At 34.8% G+C, this 16,621-nt stretch overlaps 2 protein-coding genes across 2 annotated transcripts in view; one reads left to right on the top strand and one right to left on the bottom strand.

Moving 5' to 3' along the window:
• LOC306886216 (1-phosphatidylinositol 4,5-bisphosphate phosphodiesterase beta-1-like) overlaps positions 1-4,155 on the bottom strand; it is a gene marked incomplete at both ends in the record, with an annotated part of 66,904 nt that extends 62,749 nt beyond the window's left edge. Inside the window, one exon of the mRNA XM_079443156.1 lies at positions 4,057-4,155. Within this exon, the coding sequence (XP_079299282.1) occupies positions 4,057-4,155 (99 nt within the window). The remainder of the gene's footprint in view (positions 1-4,056) is intronic.
• Positions 4,156-7,632: 3,477 nt separating this feature from the next.
• Positions 7,633-16,269, top strand: LOC306886575 (thioredoxin-related transmembrane protein 1-like). Its single transcript, XM_079443785.1, has 8 exons — positions 7,633-7,887; positions 8,323-8,438; positions 11,194-11,239; positions 11,385-11,513; positions 11,657-11,702; positions 13,011-13,112; positions 13,569-13,632; positions 14,327-16,269. Exons 1-8 carry the CDS (start codon positions 7,691-7,693, stop codon positions 14,566-14,568), a joined length of 942 nt encoding a protein of 313 aa, XP_079299911.1. The 5' UTR covers positions 7,633-7,690; the 3' UTR covers positions 14,569-16,269.
• Positions 16,270-16,621: the final 352 nt, after the last annotated feature.

Below are 16,621 nucleotides of genomic sequence, written 5' to 3'. Positions count from 1 at the left end.
TTTTGTTTAGTTTAACTTGACGGATTAAAATAACTAAATGGGAAGCACTTGCTATTGTTAGACAACAATTTTGGACAATATGGATCTAAATGCAAGATGTCATTATTTTTATATCATACATTTTAAGAGCATATATCTGCTGAAAGGTTCCTTTTACACTATAGCATACAGAGCAGGATTATAATGAACTAAAACTAAAAAAATGCTACTTGAAATAAAATAAACGTTAAATGAAAAAATTGAATAAATAAATAATATAAAATAAAATATTGCTTGTTTTTATTTACTTTAACTTGACGTATTAAAATGACTAGAATTTAAAAAAATCGAATATATAAAAATTAATAAAAAATAGATTAATCAAATATCAGAAAAATCAAAAAGACACAACAAAATTACTAAAAATAACTACAAATAAAATTAAATTCAAAATATTAACAAAAGCTAATAGTATGTACTAAAATAACAACGTCTTAGACAAATTCAAAACCCATTCAAGTCCAATTTTGACATCAAATGGTAGAATATAACCCATAAAATTCAATTATAATAATAATAAAATACAGTTTCATTACTTGAAATAAATCAATATATAAACTATGTATTTTAAAGAACTAAAATGATTAAAATCATACAAAAACTAATAAATAAAAATGAATAAAAACAATATAGACTAATAAAATAACAACATGCAACAATATTACTAAAACATTAATTCTAATTAAAAATTTAAAAAGATAATAAATAAAAACTATATAGAGAATTAAAATATCATAAACTAAAATAAAGTATAATATCTGTAAAAATAAAGTTCTTAAAATATTAAAAAAGCTAATATTATATACTACAACAGCAGTGGCTCAGAGCAAATAGATGGAATGCGTTCTTGTCTTAGGACCACTTTGATGAACTTTTGTGATCCACTTCAAATGTTGACTACTGTATACATATAGATTAATAAAATGACAAAAGCACAACAAAATAACTAAAACATTAACTAAAAACATTTAAATAAATTCAAATAATCAACAAAAGCATATAGTATATACTAACATAAGAGTGGCTCAGAGCAAACGGATGGAATAAAACCCATAAAAGTCCAATTTTGACAACATATGATCTGTACATGCAACTGCAGGAGTTATTTTGAGTGCACTAAATAAAAGCACAGCAGAATCAAAGTCTTGTGTAAGCCGACGTCATGTTTCTGTGGGAGGTGAAGACTAATCTTGAACACTTGGGATTTCTGTGGCAATCCACTTGAAAACATGTTTCTCAATACAGTCTTGGGACGGACCGAAATTTGAGGTTTGACTCAGACGTTGCATAAGCGCTCTATATTAGTGTGATTCATGCTGGCTGGTAATAATTTATTGGTAATAAAGTCACAACATTCAAGTCACAGGTCTGTTTAAGCAGAACCAACGTCTCATCCCGCCGAGCCAAGGGATCATTTACCGTCCTCTCCACAGAGATCTGTAATTGATTGTGTTATTTTAGCTCTTGCGTGGGTCTGAAGACTGCACATCTAAGTTGGGCGGCGCGGCGTGTCTTCGCTAATGTAAGGCAGGCAAGGAAGACGGGAATTTAAAGCATGAAAGTTGCCATAGCAACAGGCCAACATTTCCCGTTTTATTTGCAGTGAAAAGCTTTTAAACGTCAACATTTTCAGCATAAGCTCATGTAAAGCTGCACGGCATTATTGTGCTGATGGCAGTCAGACTCCTCCAGAAAACTCCTTAGTGATTACAGCTTCTAAAAGAGCACGGTTACAGCCAAAAGATAGGATTTTTCCCCCCCCTTTTAAACCTGAAAAAGTAAAACCGAGATGCGAGATGAAGCAATATTTCAGATTCTGGGTTATATCATTACATTTGAGGCACAGACACACCTTTATAACATCTCAAATCATTCTGGTTCTGTTCAAACACATACTAAAACCCATGCTAATTATGTTCTTTATTCTTATGTTGTTCATTTGTAATGCAAATGTGTTTAAATTGGATAGAAAAAGCTAGATAAATGGTATCAGACTTAAATTTGTGATTAAAAAAAAAATTTAAATGAGAAAAATTGCTGAAGATTGTATCAGACTTCATTTTAATGGTATTAGACTTGAGTTTGGAACGCTATCATAACAGACCAGCTTTTTTGGACAGAATTTATAGCAGAAGTTTCTAAAATGAATGTATTTAGCTATAGAGCATTACATAGTAGACAAAAGAACTGATGTTACCAACATCAACAAATACTTTAGATCATTTACAGAGCAAGAATCTCAGAATCTCTTAATAACTGAATTACAGCTGATTTTTGATAAAGATCTGTGTGAACTAAAAGCAAAAGTCCAAGAATTGGTCATTAAGACCCATATTGTTCAACCACTAAATATTATTATTCATGCATTTTCAAATGCATGTTAATATTTCTTGTTCTGATGATAATATGCAATGAAACATTTTTTTTTTAAATGCTAGAAAAATGGTATAAGACTTAAATGCATTACCTAGATTTACACGAATGAGCTTATAAACCAGTTTTTTTTTTTTGTAATTTGTAACGAAAAAAAAAAGTTTAAAATAAAATAAAAAATGCTGAAAATAATATCAGATTTAATGAACTATAGTTACACTAACATAATATACCAGCTTTTTTTATATAGCAGATTTTTTATTTTTTTTCAAATGAATGCATGGCTTTAATATTTAACTTTTGAGCATTAATAGACAAAATTACTAATGTGTAAAACATAACCACATCAAAACCTCTTAATAGTTGAATTACCGTTGATATTTGATTAATGGTGCAACCAGATATTCAAGATAAGCATGAACTAACAGCTAGAGTCCATTAAAACTCATAGTGATCAACTACTAAATGTAATATTGCACTGTAAAAATGATAGTTGTAAATAAAAACAAAGATTATTAGAGTATATTTTAAAAGGAAATACACTCTTAAAAATAAAGGTGTTTCACGATGCCATAGAAGAACCTTTTTTTTGTCTAAATGGTTCCATAAAGAACCATTTACAACTGAATGGTTGATTATAAATCACACATATAGATTATAAATTATGGTTCTTCAGATTATAAAAAGGTAAGAAAGAGATGGTCCTTTAAAGTTCTTTGTGGAACCAAAAAATGGTTCTTCTATGGCATCGCTGTGAAGAACCTTTTAAACACCTTTATTTTTAAGAGTGAACGTCAGTCAGTCTATTGTCAAAATGTTATATTTACTTCAATATGTTACTTGCAGTTTTTTTTTTTTTTTAATTAATGGTAAAATATACTAGCAATTTCTAAAAGAAAACTCTTTCCATATCAATTTTTATTTTCAGTTTAGGGAGACGTACTAAATATTCAACAAAACCCCTCTTTTCTCAACATTTGGTAAAATAAAGCATCTGCAATAACAGAAACAAATGATATCATGTAAATACAGAAAATATGTGACATTGATCATATGCAAAGCCTTTAAATTCCTTCATCTAGAGCTGCAGGGAGTTTTTCCTGGCAGAAAACTCTCTCATCCAACAGGTGAATGTGTGTGAGATCCTGATCCTCAGCACTCAATCAATGCTCATGCAGCACTCTCTACAAAATGCGACATTCTCTAGCAAACAACACACTTGTTTTAAAGGCTTCATATTATAGACACCGAGTGAGCAATCACATATGAGCTTACATTAGTGCAGTCAGGTTACCAGTGACAGACCGATGCAGTGATACATTACTGCACACAAAGTAACCTGATGTCATTCTCGAGGCTCTGCAGAGACTCTGACACTCGCTCCAGATGGAGTCTGTGCTGATGGACTTGAGAAGTCAAAGCCCGTCTAACATCAATAGAGATCAATGGGGAGCTGATTGAGAGGCTCTGCGGCGTTTGTTGCGTTCATGCTGGGCTTGTAAACAATGCAACATCCGCGCGAGCGATCAAACGAACCGCATTCACCGCACAAGCATCACATGCATTCATTCTCTGACTTGAAACACCCGCACGCACGCGCGCGCACACACACACACACACACACACACGCTGATGGTGACTTACCTCATCCCATTTCATAAATCTACTGCCTCGCTTCAGACTCTCGGACACGCGCACCGGCTTGAGTTGAAGCGCATGAACGCCAGGTTGAGCTCCAGCCATTCAAGCTTCAACATTTACACCCCCCAAAAAAAAAAAATCAAGAGTCTCTCTTTCTTCTCCGGGAAGAATCCCAAGTGGAGCGCGCTGGATGACAGTGGAACAGTTGTGGTGAATGGAACCGCTTTACGCGCTCGGATGGTCATTCAGAAGCGTTCAATTCATGCCGCTTGACTGGACTGAACGCCGCAGATTTGTGGTTGAGAACGGAAGGAGTGATCGAAGACGCAGAGCAAATGAGCAGCGGAGAGAAAGAGCGATCATAAATGATGGAGAGAGCGAGAGCGAGAGAGAGAGAGAGTGAGAGAGAGTGTCCTCCGCACATTGACTCATGTGCGCACTGAGATCCAGCGCCTCCTAGCGCGCACCGCGTCCTTCCCCTTCTGGAGCAATCGGCACAATTAAACATTTCATAACACTTCTGCAAAGAGAAAGCAGACAGGACACACGCGGGGATTTTTTTGCCAGCTAATTTAGCCATATAGTAATCAGCATCATCATTTCATCTGTTTGAATAATTACAAATAAATCGAAGTTTAAATGCTCAAATGTTGCAGTGGGAAATGAAATGAAATTGTAAGTGTAGCCTAAGATCTTAATAACCTACTATAATGTAGGTTAATTAAAATGTTTTTAAAAAAATTGAAAAGTTAAAATGCACAATAATACAGTATGACGCATGATGAAATAAAAATAATATTTTATAAATATATATAAAGAAAGAAAAGAGCCTATTTTTATTTCCATTAACATTTTTTTTTTTTTTGCATTGTGACATTTTTTTCATGACTAAAATGTGGGGGGAAAGTAATTTAAATTACAAATAAATTAATAATATTATGCTACAGGAAATGAAAAGAATATACATTTTATAAATCAAGAAAAAATGCTATTTTAAAGCCTATATTTATTTACTAACATCATTATTATTATTATTATATTTATTTTTTTGCATTGTGACAATTTTTCATGACAATCAAGTGCCCTTTCCCTTTTAGTAACCTATTGTAATGAGACTAAAATGTGGGGAAAAAAGTGATTTCAATTGCACAACTTAAATGACAAATTAAAGTTTAAATGCACAATAATATGATGCTACAGAAGGAAATGAAAAGAATATGTACTTTATAAATACATACATAAAGAATGAAAAAAGGCCCAATTTAAAGGGGTCATCGGATGCTAAATTCACTTTTACATGTTGTTTGAACATAAATGTTGGCAGTGTGTGCACACATCTACCTTATAAGGATACAAATCCACCCAGTGGTTTTTATTTCAATCCCTAAAAATAATATCCCCTTTTTCAACTTAGTCCATTCTCAGCTTCTTGTCTGTGACATCACACAGATGAAGGCCGCTCCCACTATTGTTGATTGACATGGCTGTCTTAGACCCCCTGAGTGAGCTGTAACAGCCCGGTCTCCATGACATGGCAGCAGGGAGCAGACAAGAATGACTCCTAAGCGATTGAGGTGTTTTGTTGTTGGATGTAATAATGAACATAGTAGTCCTCATTTACTCCTGACATCTGAGCCGCTGAAGACACAGTGGATTACTTTTGTTTGTGAACAAAATGAACAAAATATCTACATAAATGTTCCTATGTTGTACCTAAATGAAACCCATGTTCACGCAAATCATTCGTGATCCAGCTTCACTTACAGCAGAAGTGAATATAAGAGTTTTTTTTTATGAATCTTTGCAATTGCCTTTCCTAATAACTTACTATTTAGCAAGTTTCGTGGTAAATGCGGGTAAAGTAAACAGTCTGGCTTGTCACCCCACAGAAGAGAGGGGCGGGGTCAGAAGAGCTCATTAGCATTTAAAGAAACATGCAAAAAAAAAAAAGGTTGATGTCTGAAGAGCCGATTTTGACAGGGTAAAAGGGTGTGGTTTTACTCTACCATTGAGAAATTTTAACCAAAGTATGTTAAAGACTTTTCATTAAGACCCTAAAGAATCATATCAACTTGTGGAAAATGGCCATCCGATGACCCCTTTAAAGTCTATTTTTTACTTTTCAGGGTTCTTTTTTTTTTTGCCATTGTGATATAAAAAATAAATAAATATTTATACATCACTGTATGTATATGTGTGTATATATATATATATATATATATACACACACACACACACACACACACACACACACATATATATATATATATGCATGCTTGAAGCACAAACAGGCATCTACAGAGGGAAAGCTGAAGCTGTGTAACTGGCCCAGAAGGAAGTGCACTGAATGAACTGGACAAAATACACCCTGATATAATCTGCTTCCAGTATTGACCAGTTCAGGTGGAGGGTGATAATTAAAACACTCATGCACTAATATTGACTGCCAAAGACAGGCACGTCTCATGAGAGGGTCTTTCTTTCCTCTTCCACATCTGGAAATCTAAATCCTACAGTTCAGCCCTGGATGCAATCATGCAGCTCATATATGAACTTCTCCTCATCTTTCATCTCTTAGAAACTAATCAATAAGCTTATTTATCTCAAGCAAAACAATAGAGAATGCAGGATTTCAGTTTCTAGAAAATAAAATGTAATTTATGTTCAATTAATGAATCTTTCAATCACAGGCAAGTGAGAATTAGGCCTATACTATGCTAATTTTGACAGATATCAATATGATTAACATTTATATTAATATAAGCCACATTCATGCGTCATTTTTCAGTTCCCCTTCTGGGAAACCTATGAGAAAGAAAAACAGAAATTATTATTTTCATCTTTATTATTATTATTATTATTGTGCTGCAGTCACCTTGCAAGTACATAAATATGAATTTGTTATATATTGATCTATAAGTATCAAGGTGATCAGGTGTGATTTAACAGAACTGCAGAAAAATATATAACTGATCTTTGATTAGGACAAAACCTCATCTGAGCATTTTTGTTATATTATTATTTATGAAGCAGGCATGTTTTTGCGAGTTATACTGTGATGTGTTATGTAATGCTGCCCCTGAACAGAGCTCACATATACAGGAAATAACATAACTTCATAAAATCCTCCTTTAATTCACAGTGTGTGGGACAGATTAGATAACACACACGAAATAGGAGAAATTCTTCAGGAGATTTTTGAAAATACTTATATAGACACATAATCAGCAATATATTATATAAAATAAAAACACAATAGTAATATGTAATATCATAATTTATATTTAATATATTTTTTGAAAATATCTGTTTCAAAATATTTTATAAGTGTGTGTGTATATATATATATATATATATATATATATATTTATAATAAAAACAAAATAATACTAATTATAATTATAAACTAATTTTATATATATATATATATATATATATATATATATATATTTAAATTCATAAAATTTATTCATTTTATTATTGTTATTATGAATTGTATTATATGTATTGTAAGATTTTTAAATACTAGTAGAGTGTGTACACAGGCTGCAGAGGTGCTTCCTGCGCATCTGTCGAGCTGAGCTCAAAGCTCCGGCGCTGCTGCTGCTGTTGCTGTATTTCCTGCTTGTGTTGAATCATGTGCTCCTGCAGCAGCAATATGGCGGGACTGAGACGGGCTGACATGCAGAAATATGACAGAAGCTCCTTCTGCATCAGTGCTGTGTTCCTGACGCTCGCGGCTGGACTGATCGCTCAGACGGACGCTAGTGATGTGCTGACGGTGACCGACGCCAACTGGACGCTCATCCTGCAGGGCGAGTGGATGATCAAGTTGTGAGTACAGTATGTGTGATTTGATCACGAGCTGCAGGATTCATGTGTCAATGATCAGATTAATAGCGCTGCGATTCGATGACGCTTTGATCTGCCGCGCTCTGCAACAATGTAACAGTTTATACTGAAAGAATGTTTCGAAATAATAATAACAGTGTCTGGTTTCAGTGACGTGTGTGTTGTTATAACCGGAAGTGTTCACAAATCTCTCTTTTTTGCTGCAATAATATATAGAAATGCACGCAAATCGTTTCAAATCGTCATGTTATGCAGTAAGCATTTTTATGCACAAATATTGTGGATGTTATTGCGTAAATAATGGAGTGGGCACGTTCACATCATCAGGGTTACACCCACCTTTACGTTCAGTATGCAGCGAGTTAATATATTTATATGCATTAATGTAATTGAATCGATCTGTTTGTGTTTTATTAGTTATGCTCCGTGGTGTCCGGCCTGCCAGCATTTACAAACAGACTGGGAGAGTCTTGGAAGACAAAGTGAAGGTCTGGGTATATCAGTGGGTAGAGTCGACGTTACACAACAACCAGGTTTGACCATTGCTTCTTTCTGTATATGATAGTTTTGAAATTAAAATGCAAATCATTTCAAGTCTTTAAGTATCTATCTATCTATCTATCTATCTATCTATCTATCTATCTATCTATCTATCTATCTATCTATCTATCTATCTATCTATCGTGTGTGTGCATATATATATATATATATATATATATATATATATATATATATATATACAGGTGCTGGTCATAAAATTAGAATATCATGGAAAAAGTTGATTTATTTCAGTAATACCATTCAAAAAGTGAAACTTGTATATTAGATTCATTCATTACACACAGACTGATATATTTCAAATGTTTATTTCCTTTAATTTTGACGATTATAACTGACAACTAATGAAAGTCCCAAATTCAGTATCTCAGACAATTAGAATATTGTGAAAATGTTCAATATTGAAGACACCTGGTGCCACACTCTAATCAGCTAATTAACTCAAAACACCTGCAAAAGCCTTTAAATGGTCTCTCAGTCTAGTTCTGTAGGCTACACAATCATGGGGAAGACTGCTGACTTGACAGTTGTCCAAAAGACCACCATTGACACCTTGCACAAGGAGGGCAAGACACAAAAGCTCATTGCTAAAGAGGCTGGCTGTTCACAGAGCTCTGTGTCCAAGCACATTAATAGAGGGGCGAAGGGAAGGACAAGATGTGGTAGAAAAAAGTGTACAAGCAATAGGGATAACCGCACCCTGGAGAGGATTGTGAAAAAAAACCATTCAAAAATGTGGGGGAGATTCACAAAGAGTGGACTGCAGCTGGAGTCAGTGCTTCAAGAAGCACCACGCACAGACGTATGCAAGACATGGGTTTCAGCTGTCGCATTCCTTGTGTCAAGCCACTCTTGAACAAGAGACAGCGTCAGAAGCGTCTTGACTGGACTGCTGCTGAGTGGTCCGAAGTTATGTTCTCTGATGAAAGTAAATTTTGCATTTCCTTTGGAAATCAAGGTCCCAGAGTCTGGAGGAAGAGAGGAGAGGCACATAATCCACGTTGCTTGAGGTCCAGTGTAAAGTTTCCACAGTCATTGATGGTTTGGGGTGCCATGTCATCTGCTGGTGTTGGTCCATTGTGTTTTCTGAGGTCCAAGGTCAACGCAGCCATCTACCAGGAAGTTTTAGAGCACTTCATGCTTCCTGCTGCTGACCAACTTTATGGAGATGCAGATTTCATTTTCCAACAGGACTTGGCACCTGCACACACTGCCAAAGCTACCAGTACCTGGTTTAAGGACCATGGCATCCCTGTTCTTGATTGGCCAGCAAACTCGCCTGACCTTAACCCCATAGAAAACCTATGGGGTATTGTGAAGAGGAAGATGCAATACGCCAGACCCAACAATTCAGAAGAGCTGAAGGCCACTATCAGAGCAACATGGGCTCTCATAACACCTGAGCAGTGCCACAGACTGATCGACTCCATGCCACGCCGCATTGCTGCAGTAATCCAGGCCAAAGGAGCCCCAACTAAATATTGAGTGCTGTACATGCTCATACTTTTCATGTTCATACTTTTCAGTTGGCCAACATTTCTAAAAATCTTTTTTTTTGCATTGGTCGTAATTGATATTCTAATTTTCTGAGATACTGAATTTGGGACTTTCATTAGTTGTCAGTTATAATCATCAAAATGAAAGGAAATAAACATTTGAAATATATCAGTCTGTGTGTAATGAATGAATCTAATATACAAGTTTCACTTTTTGAATGGTATTACTGAAATAAATAAACTTTTTCATGATATTCTAATTTTATGACCAGCACCTGTGTGTGTGTGTTTGTATATGTGTGTATATATGTGTGTGTGTATATATATATATGTATGTGTGTGTATATGTGTATATATGTATGTGTATATATATGTGTATATGTGTGTGTGTATATGTGTATATATATATATATATATATAATATAAAATGTGTATTTTTATTTTATTTGGAGCTGGATGGATACGATTAGTCTGACATCAGTGCAAAAACATCTTCACATTATTGTTTTACAGCTGAGGTAAAACAAGACTTCAACAGTGACGCTAATATTATAAAACAGCATGTGACACTCAAAGCCGTTGCAAATAATTATGCGCGTAAGATACTATCAATAGCATGAACGTCTTGTGTGCGTCCAGTCTGATCAACAGCAGTGTGTCTGGCCTTTATATCAAACACTGCTGGATTGTTTGCACACAGAGCTGTTTAAGTTTAGTCATGTGGCTCGAATGAATTACTGTGGGACTTTAAAAGGAATTAGACTTTTAACACGTCACTCATTTAAATTCCTCCTGCAGTTATTATCAGATATATTTGATGTGTGCCTTTGAGTGACATCACAAGCAGATGAAAGCCTTTATTATTAATACCATTATATCCAGACCAGTTTAGACCATTCCCTTTGAACGTTAATTGCATTTTAAATGCAAGCAAAGATTGTATGTAAGCGGCTAATGATGCAGGTGAAGCGGAGTCTGTTGTCCTGTGCTTCCACCTGCAGCGGGGCTTGAATGGCGTCTCTCTCATGTGTTTCTGTGGAAATCTCAGCTGGCGGGGAGAAAACGGCTGTTACTGTCAGAAAGCTGTCAGGCTTTATTCTTATTACAGCTCTGCTATAGACCGCTCACCGCCTTCCCATGCCGAAGGGACTTCTTTGGCCGGTATAGGATGTGCTCGCTCTTCTATCTGTGTTTCTGCATCAAGATATCCGTCCTCTCTTCTTTTGTTCTGCAGGTCTGAGTGGGAGGTTTCTGGTTACAACACTGCCGACTATATTTCAGTAAGTCCTCAGATGGCTGAATTTATTTTCCCTCAGGTGTTATGACAAAACTGGCTTTCAAAACGTTCTTTTAGGGTCCATTTTTGATTAAAAATAGCATGCATCAATTTAAAGTATAATATTGAACAACCCATCTCATCCACAGCGCTAAAGATGGAAATTTCCGCAAATATGTTTCATCACGTACTATTGAGGATATCCAGGCATATGTTGTGCAGAAAAAGTGGGCGATGGTTGAGCCGGTGCCAGGATGGAAGTCGCCATCCTCTCTTCTGTAAATGCAACCTTTTCTGTCTGGAAAAAAAAGTGCCGATGTGTTTGCTTCTTGAAATCACATACTGTATAAAATTAAGTTGTTCGAATTGAATACATTTTGTTTATTAATTCCTTGCTTAAAACCATTTTATTCTTTTACAGAATGTCAGGAATGGCTAATCTGTTTCGTCTCTCAGTGTGGATCAGAGTAAGAAATATTTAGCAGTTTGATCTGTGGTATTGTCTTTAAAAAAAAAAAGTCAAAAATGAAAATTTGCTAAAAATTTGATGTATAAAAGTAACAGGTTTGGAGAAATGTAGCATTCCATCACTTGCTCATCAATGGATGCTCTGCAGTGAATGGGTGCCGTCAGAATGAGATTCCAAACAGCTGATAAAAACATCACAATAATCCACACCACTCCAGTCCATCAGATAATGTCTTGAGGACAAAAAACTGAAACAAATCAATCACCAAGACATTTTTAACTAAAATCCAAGTGCATAATAACGCTTCCTCCAGTGAAAAGGTGGTCTTGTCTGAATCAGGAGAGAAATCTGCACAGATCAGGCACAGTTTACAAGCCAAAACAGCTCTAAACAAATATGTGGCTGGATTTTGATGTGAGGGACAACAGGAGAAGGACGTTTTCACTGAAGGAAGCGTTGTTATGGATTATGGACTCATATTTTATGCAGTTTGAAGTTTTGTCTTCTCCAGATGTTAACTGATGGACTGGAGTGGTGTGGATTATTGTGATGTTTTTATTAATTGTTTGGACTCTCATTCTGACGGCACCCATTCACTGCAGAGCATCCATTGATGAGCAAGTGATGCAATGCTACATTTTTTTCAAATCTGATAAAGAAACAAACTCATCCTAATCTTGGATAGCCTGGGAGCAAGTACATTTTCAGCAAATTTTCATTTTTGGGTGAACTATTCCTTTAATGTCCAAGTCTGAAGCAATACACTTGAGTCACAGAGTAATTAGTAACATTTTATAATAAGGTTTGATTTGTTAACATTAGCTGACATGAAATAACAGTGAAAAATACTTCTAAAGCATTTATTAGTCTTCTATTTTCAGTAACACTTTATTTTAGGGTTTCTTAACTAGTTGCGTATTAGCATGCATATTACTAGAATATTAGCCATTTATTAGTACTAATAAAGGACATATTAATGCCTTCTTCTACATGACCTTATTCTACATCCCTAATCCTACCAATACCTAAATTTAACAATAACAACTACCTTACTAACTATTAATAAGCAGCAAATTAGGAAAAGTTGTAGTTAATAGTGAATAAATGTTCCCTATTCTAAAGTGTTACCCTATCTTCTAATGTAAATTATTACCCTATCTTCTAATGTAAAGTGTTACTGATACTCATGTCTTTTCTGGTCACTTTATGCTTTCATCTACCAAATGGAGTATGAAGAAACCTGTCAAGTCTTGACCTTGATCTTGTCATTTGTATTAAATATTCCTATTTTGTCTATTCGACGTAGCAAATCCACACGTACCTGACGAATACGCTCGGTATCCCTTCCTGGGGCTCTTATGTGATTTTTGCCATCATTACGCTCTTTATGGGACTGATGCTCGGCCTGGTGAGTTTAAAAACATAATTTTCACAGTTTAAATGGGTTAATGTATTATTCATGCTCCAAGCCTAAAGTGAAAAGCTTTACTCTTTGCATGAAAGTATCTCATGCATAAATATTCCTGCGGACGGAGCGTCCATGCTACAGATCTAAAAAGACCATTTACCAAAGGGAGCCAACAAAGTGCACTTGACTTCATCTGATGCGAGAGCTCTATGAAGCAGATCGCACATACTGTACAGATACATGATGACTTGCAGCAGAAGGAATTATATAATAAATTTAGAAAAAGAAGTTGCTACATTATACAACGGCGAGTTGTGTAACACTGGTCGATTCTGCGGCTCTTTTGAGGATCCGGTGGGTGGTTCTCGCATGTAGTGGATCAAACTTTCAAAAGTGAACTTCAGCTGCTGGCTTTGAGATAATTACTCAGTCTAATGGTAACAATATCTCAATTAGATGCTGGTTTTGATCGCTGACTGTATTTGGCCGTCCAGACCCAAGCGCAGAGAAGACAAAACAGGTGAGATTAGAAACACATTTATTATTTACTCTGCACTAAGGATCTGAATTACGTTTCATTTTACTTAAAATATTACAGTGTAGCAAAATGTTATTTGAAACTTATCATTGCACCTTATTTTGGTATCACAATTAGTTAATACGTTTAATAAAACACATTAACAATTAGGCTATACATTTGGTACAGTATTTATTAATGATAATGTTCATTAATAAAAATACAACTGTACATTGTTGGTTCATATTAGTTCAGCTGCATTAAATATCAACAGATACAACTTTATTTTAATAAAGTGTTAACACTTTAAATAGTAACTCATTCACAAATTAATTGAAAAACTGTTTTATTTAAACTGTTTATATTTTAAAATGTTATATATAGTGAATATTTAATGCCCAGTTTCAGTGTATTTTAGTATAAGTTTAATATTTTTTGGCATTAGTCATTTTTGTTAAAGTTTTAGCCATTTTTTATGTTTGTCTAAAATTAATTTTATATTTCCGTTTTAATTTTAGCTATATTAGTACACTGAGTTAAACTAAAAAAAATCAGTTAACTTTTTTTTCTTTTTTTTTAAATAACAGTTTACCCACTTCTAATAACTCAGCCCAGTTCAACTTGACTTGGTCTATAAAGTCGTGTTTTTGAGCTATCCCTAATATAATGAATCATTTGAATCTTTGTGTCTGTGCAGTTGTGATAGTGAAAGAGGAAGTGTCAGAGGAAGAGGTGGAGGACATCCTCATGGAGGAGAAACGCACATCTGACCTGGACAACGAGAGCGAGCGAGTGTCTGGAGACGAGTCGACCGAAGAGGAAGGAGCGATGAGCGACGGAGCAGCTGCTGGCAGCGACCAGTCTCCGTCAGAGGGGGCAGCAGAGAGTTCAGTGAGGAAACGCAAACCACAGGCGCAGAACACTACTGAGGGAACATAATGTCACTGCATAATGCCACTGCAGTCACCACCAAAAACAAGAGGAAACTGCCATATCTGTAGGATATGCAAAGCAGCGCCATCTATCGGCTGATTTCTGCATCATGCATGCAGACCATGGTTTGCCCATTCAACGCTTTCCTCGCATTTTACCTGCTTCTCGCTGCGGTTCAATTCAGTTTTGTTTTTAAGAGTAGTTGCTTAAATGTATTGCTGAAAGTTTGATGCCAAACATTGACAGACCTTCTTTAACATCTAATTTCATATTTTCTGTAAATACCAAAATATGAATGCGCATCATTTGAATGCTGAAGTTATGACAAAAAAAGAGTCTCTCAAAAAAAAGGGAAAAAGATGAAAAGAACTGGCTTATTTCACCTCAAAATGCAGCCTGTTAATAAATAATTAACGTTACATTGTTCATGCTGATTAAGCACATACAGTATCACACGATCCCTCAGAAATCATAAAAATTAAGGGTCATGTGACTCTGAAGACTGGAATAATGATGCTGAAAATTAAGCTTTTCAAAGGAATAAATTACATTTTAAAAGATATTAAAATACAAATCAGTTATTTTAAATTAGAATAATTTCACAATATTACTAATTTGACTATTTTAATCAAATAAATGCAGCCTTGGTGACTTCTTTCGAAAATATTAAAAGATCTCAATTATTCCAAACGTTACACAGTGATGTAGTTAATGTATTTAAATATTAAAATATTTATGCATCGTGGTAGTATTTGTTGTACTGCCTCAATGCTGATTTTAATTTTTTAAATAAATTGTATGACTAATTTTTCTTTGTGACTTGTCTGTCTTGGCTGCAGTATCCTGTTTTATACTGTAATGTGGTACAAAAATAGTGTTACAGTAATGAAATCAGATGAAAATGACAGAACTTACAAAATTATGTTGATGCATTACAATAATGAGAAATTGGAAGAAATGTGCTTAATTGTCACGAAAATGCCACAATGCAAAACTTAGGATTTTTATTTTGGAGTGAAATATGAATGATGTGTTTTTAACAGGTTGAATGAGATTCATTACACTGTTGTTTTACCATGGTTCCTTATTTGTTCTATTTGCTGTAATGATAAACGCTTCCATGTTTGACATTCCTGTGCCACAACTCAATCCTGACTGTTTTCAGAAGGAAATGTTCTTAAAGTATGATATGAAGAGTATTTTTGCACTATTGCATTCATCCACACATGATGCATATAGTGTTGAATAGCACAACCTGTCCATAATCATAGCTCCATGAACATGGCATATTATCAGAGGATGCTTTGCGTACCAGGTCTCAGGATAAGTATTTCTCAGTGGTATGAAGATGTTGTTTTGTACAGTGTGGATTTGTAATGTATTCCCTGTGATGGCAAATAGAATTTATAATTTGCACAATAAAACTTTGACATGTCTTTGGTATTAAAATCGGTGCAGTTTTTGACTGGTGGCCTTTCATTTTTATACTATGGACAGACTGTTTGAATCTGTGTAGCAAATAAATCTTGGTAAATCTTTTGTAAGCTGTATTCTGCACAGAAACACACCAGCACATCTGTTCAATGTTTCTGTGTCATGTATCATATGCTGAACATTGATTGTCAATTGTATTGTGTGACAAGATTGTTATATTGTAAGCTGTTCATAACTGCAGAGTTTGTGTGTTCATTAAACAGTTTGACTTGATATGAAGTGTTTTGGATTGTAGTTTGTCATGTAACCATTAAACATGTTTTGGGTTCAAAAAGGGGGAAAAAAAGCCATGCATCTAAACCAAACATTGCATTTACCCCAGAGCAGTGTTTTGCCCATTGCATTACTGCAAGAAACTACAGGCAAAAATATTTTTCAAGCACTGCTCCGTTTTAAGATTTTGGACTGTTTGGCTTTCCATAATGTGTTTTTTCAGATTAGTGGGAAGAAAACATCCAAAATGCAATTTTAAGCATGCACTTTATCTGCATCTTCAATTCTAATACATTTTTAAAGGATGATTTTTTTTTCTCCCTTTTCAGCAGCACTTACAAACACTTATAAA

This window comes from Barbus barbus (genome assembly GCF_936440315.1).
Source record: "Barbus barbus genome assembly, chromosome: 20".
NCBI lineage: Eukaryota > Metazoa > Chordata > Actinopteri > Cypriniformes > Cyprinidae > Barbus > Barbus barbus.
The sequence above is the reverse complement of the archived record's forward strand: the minus strand, read 5'-3'. Positions and strand labels throughout refer to the sequence as shown.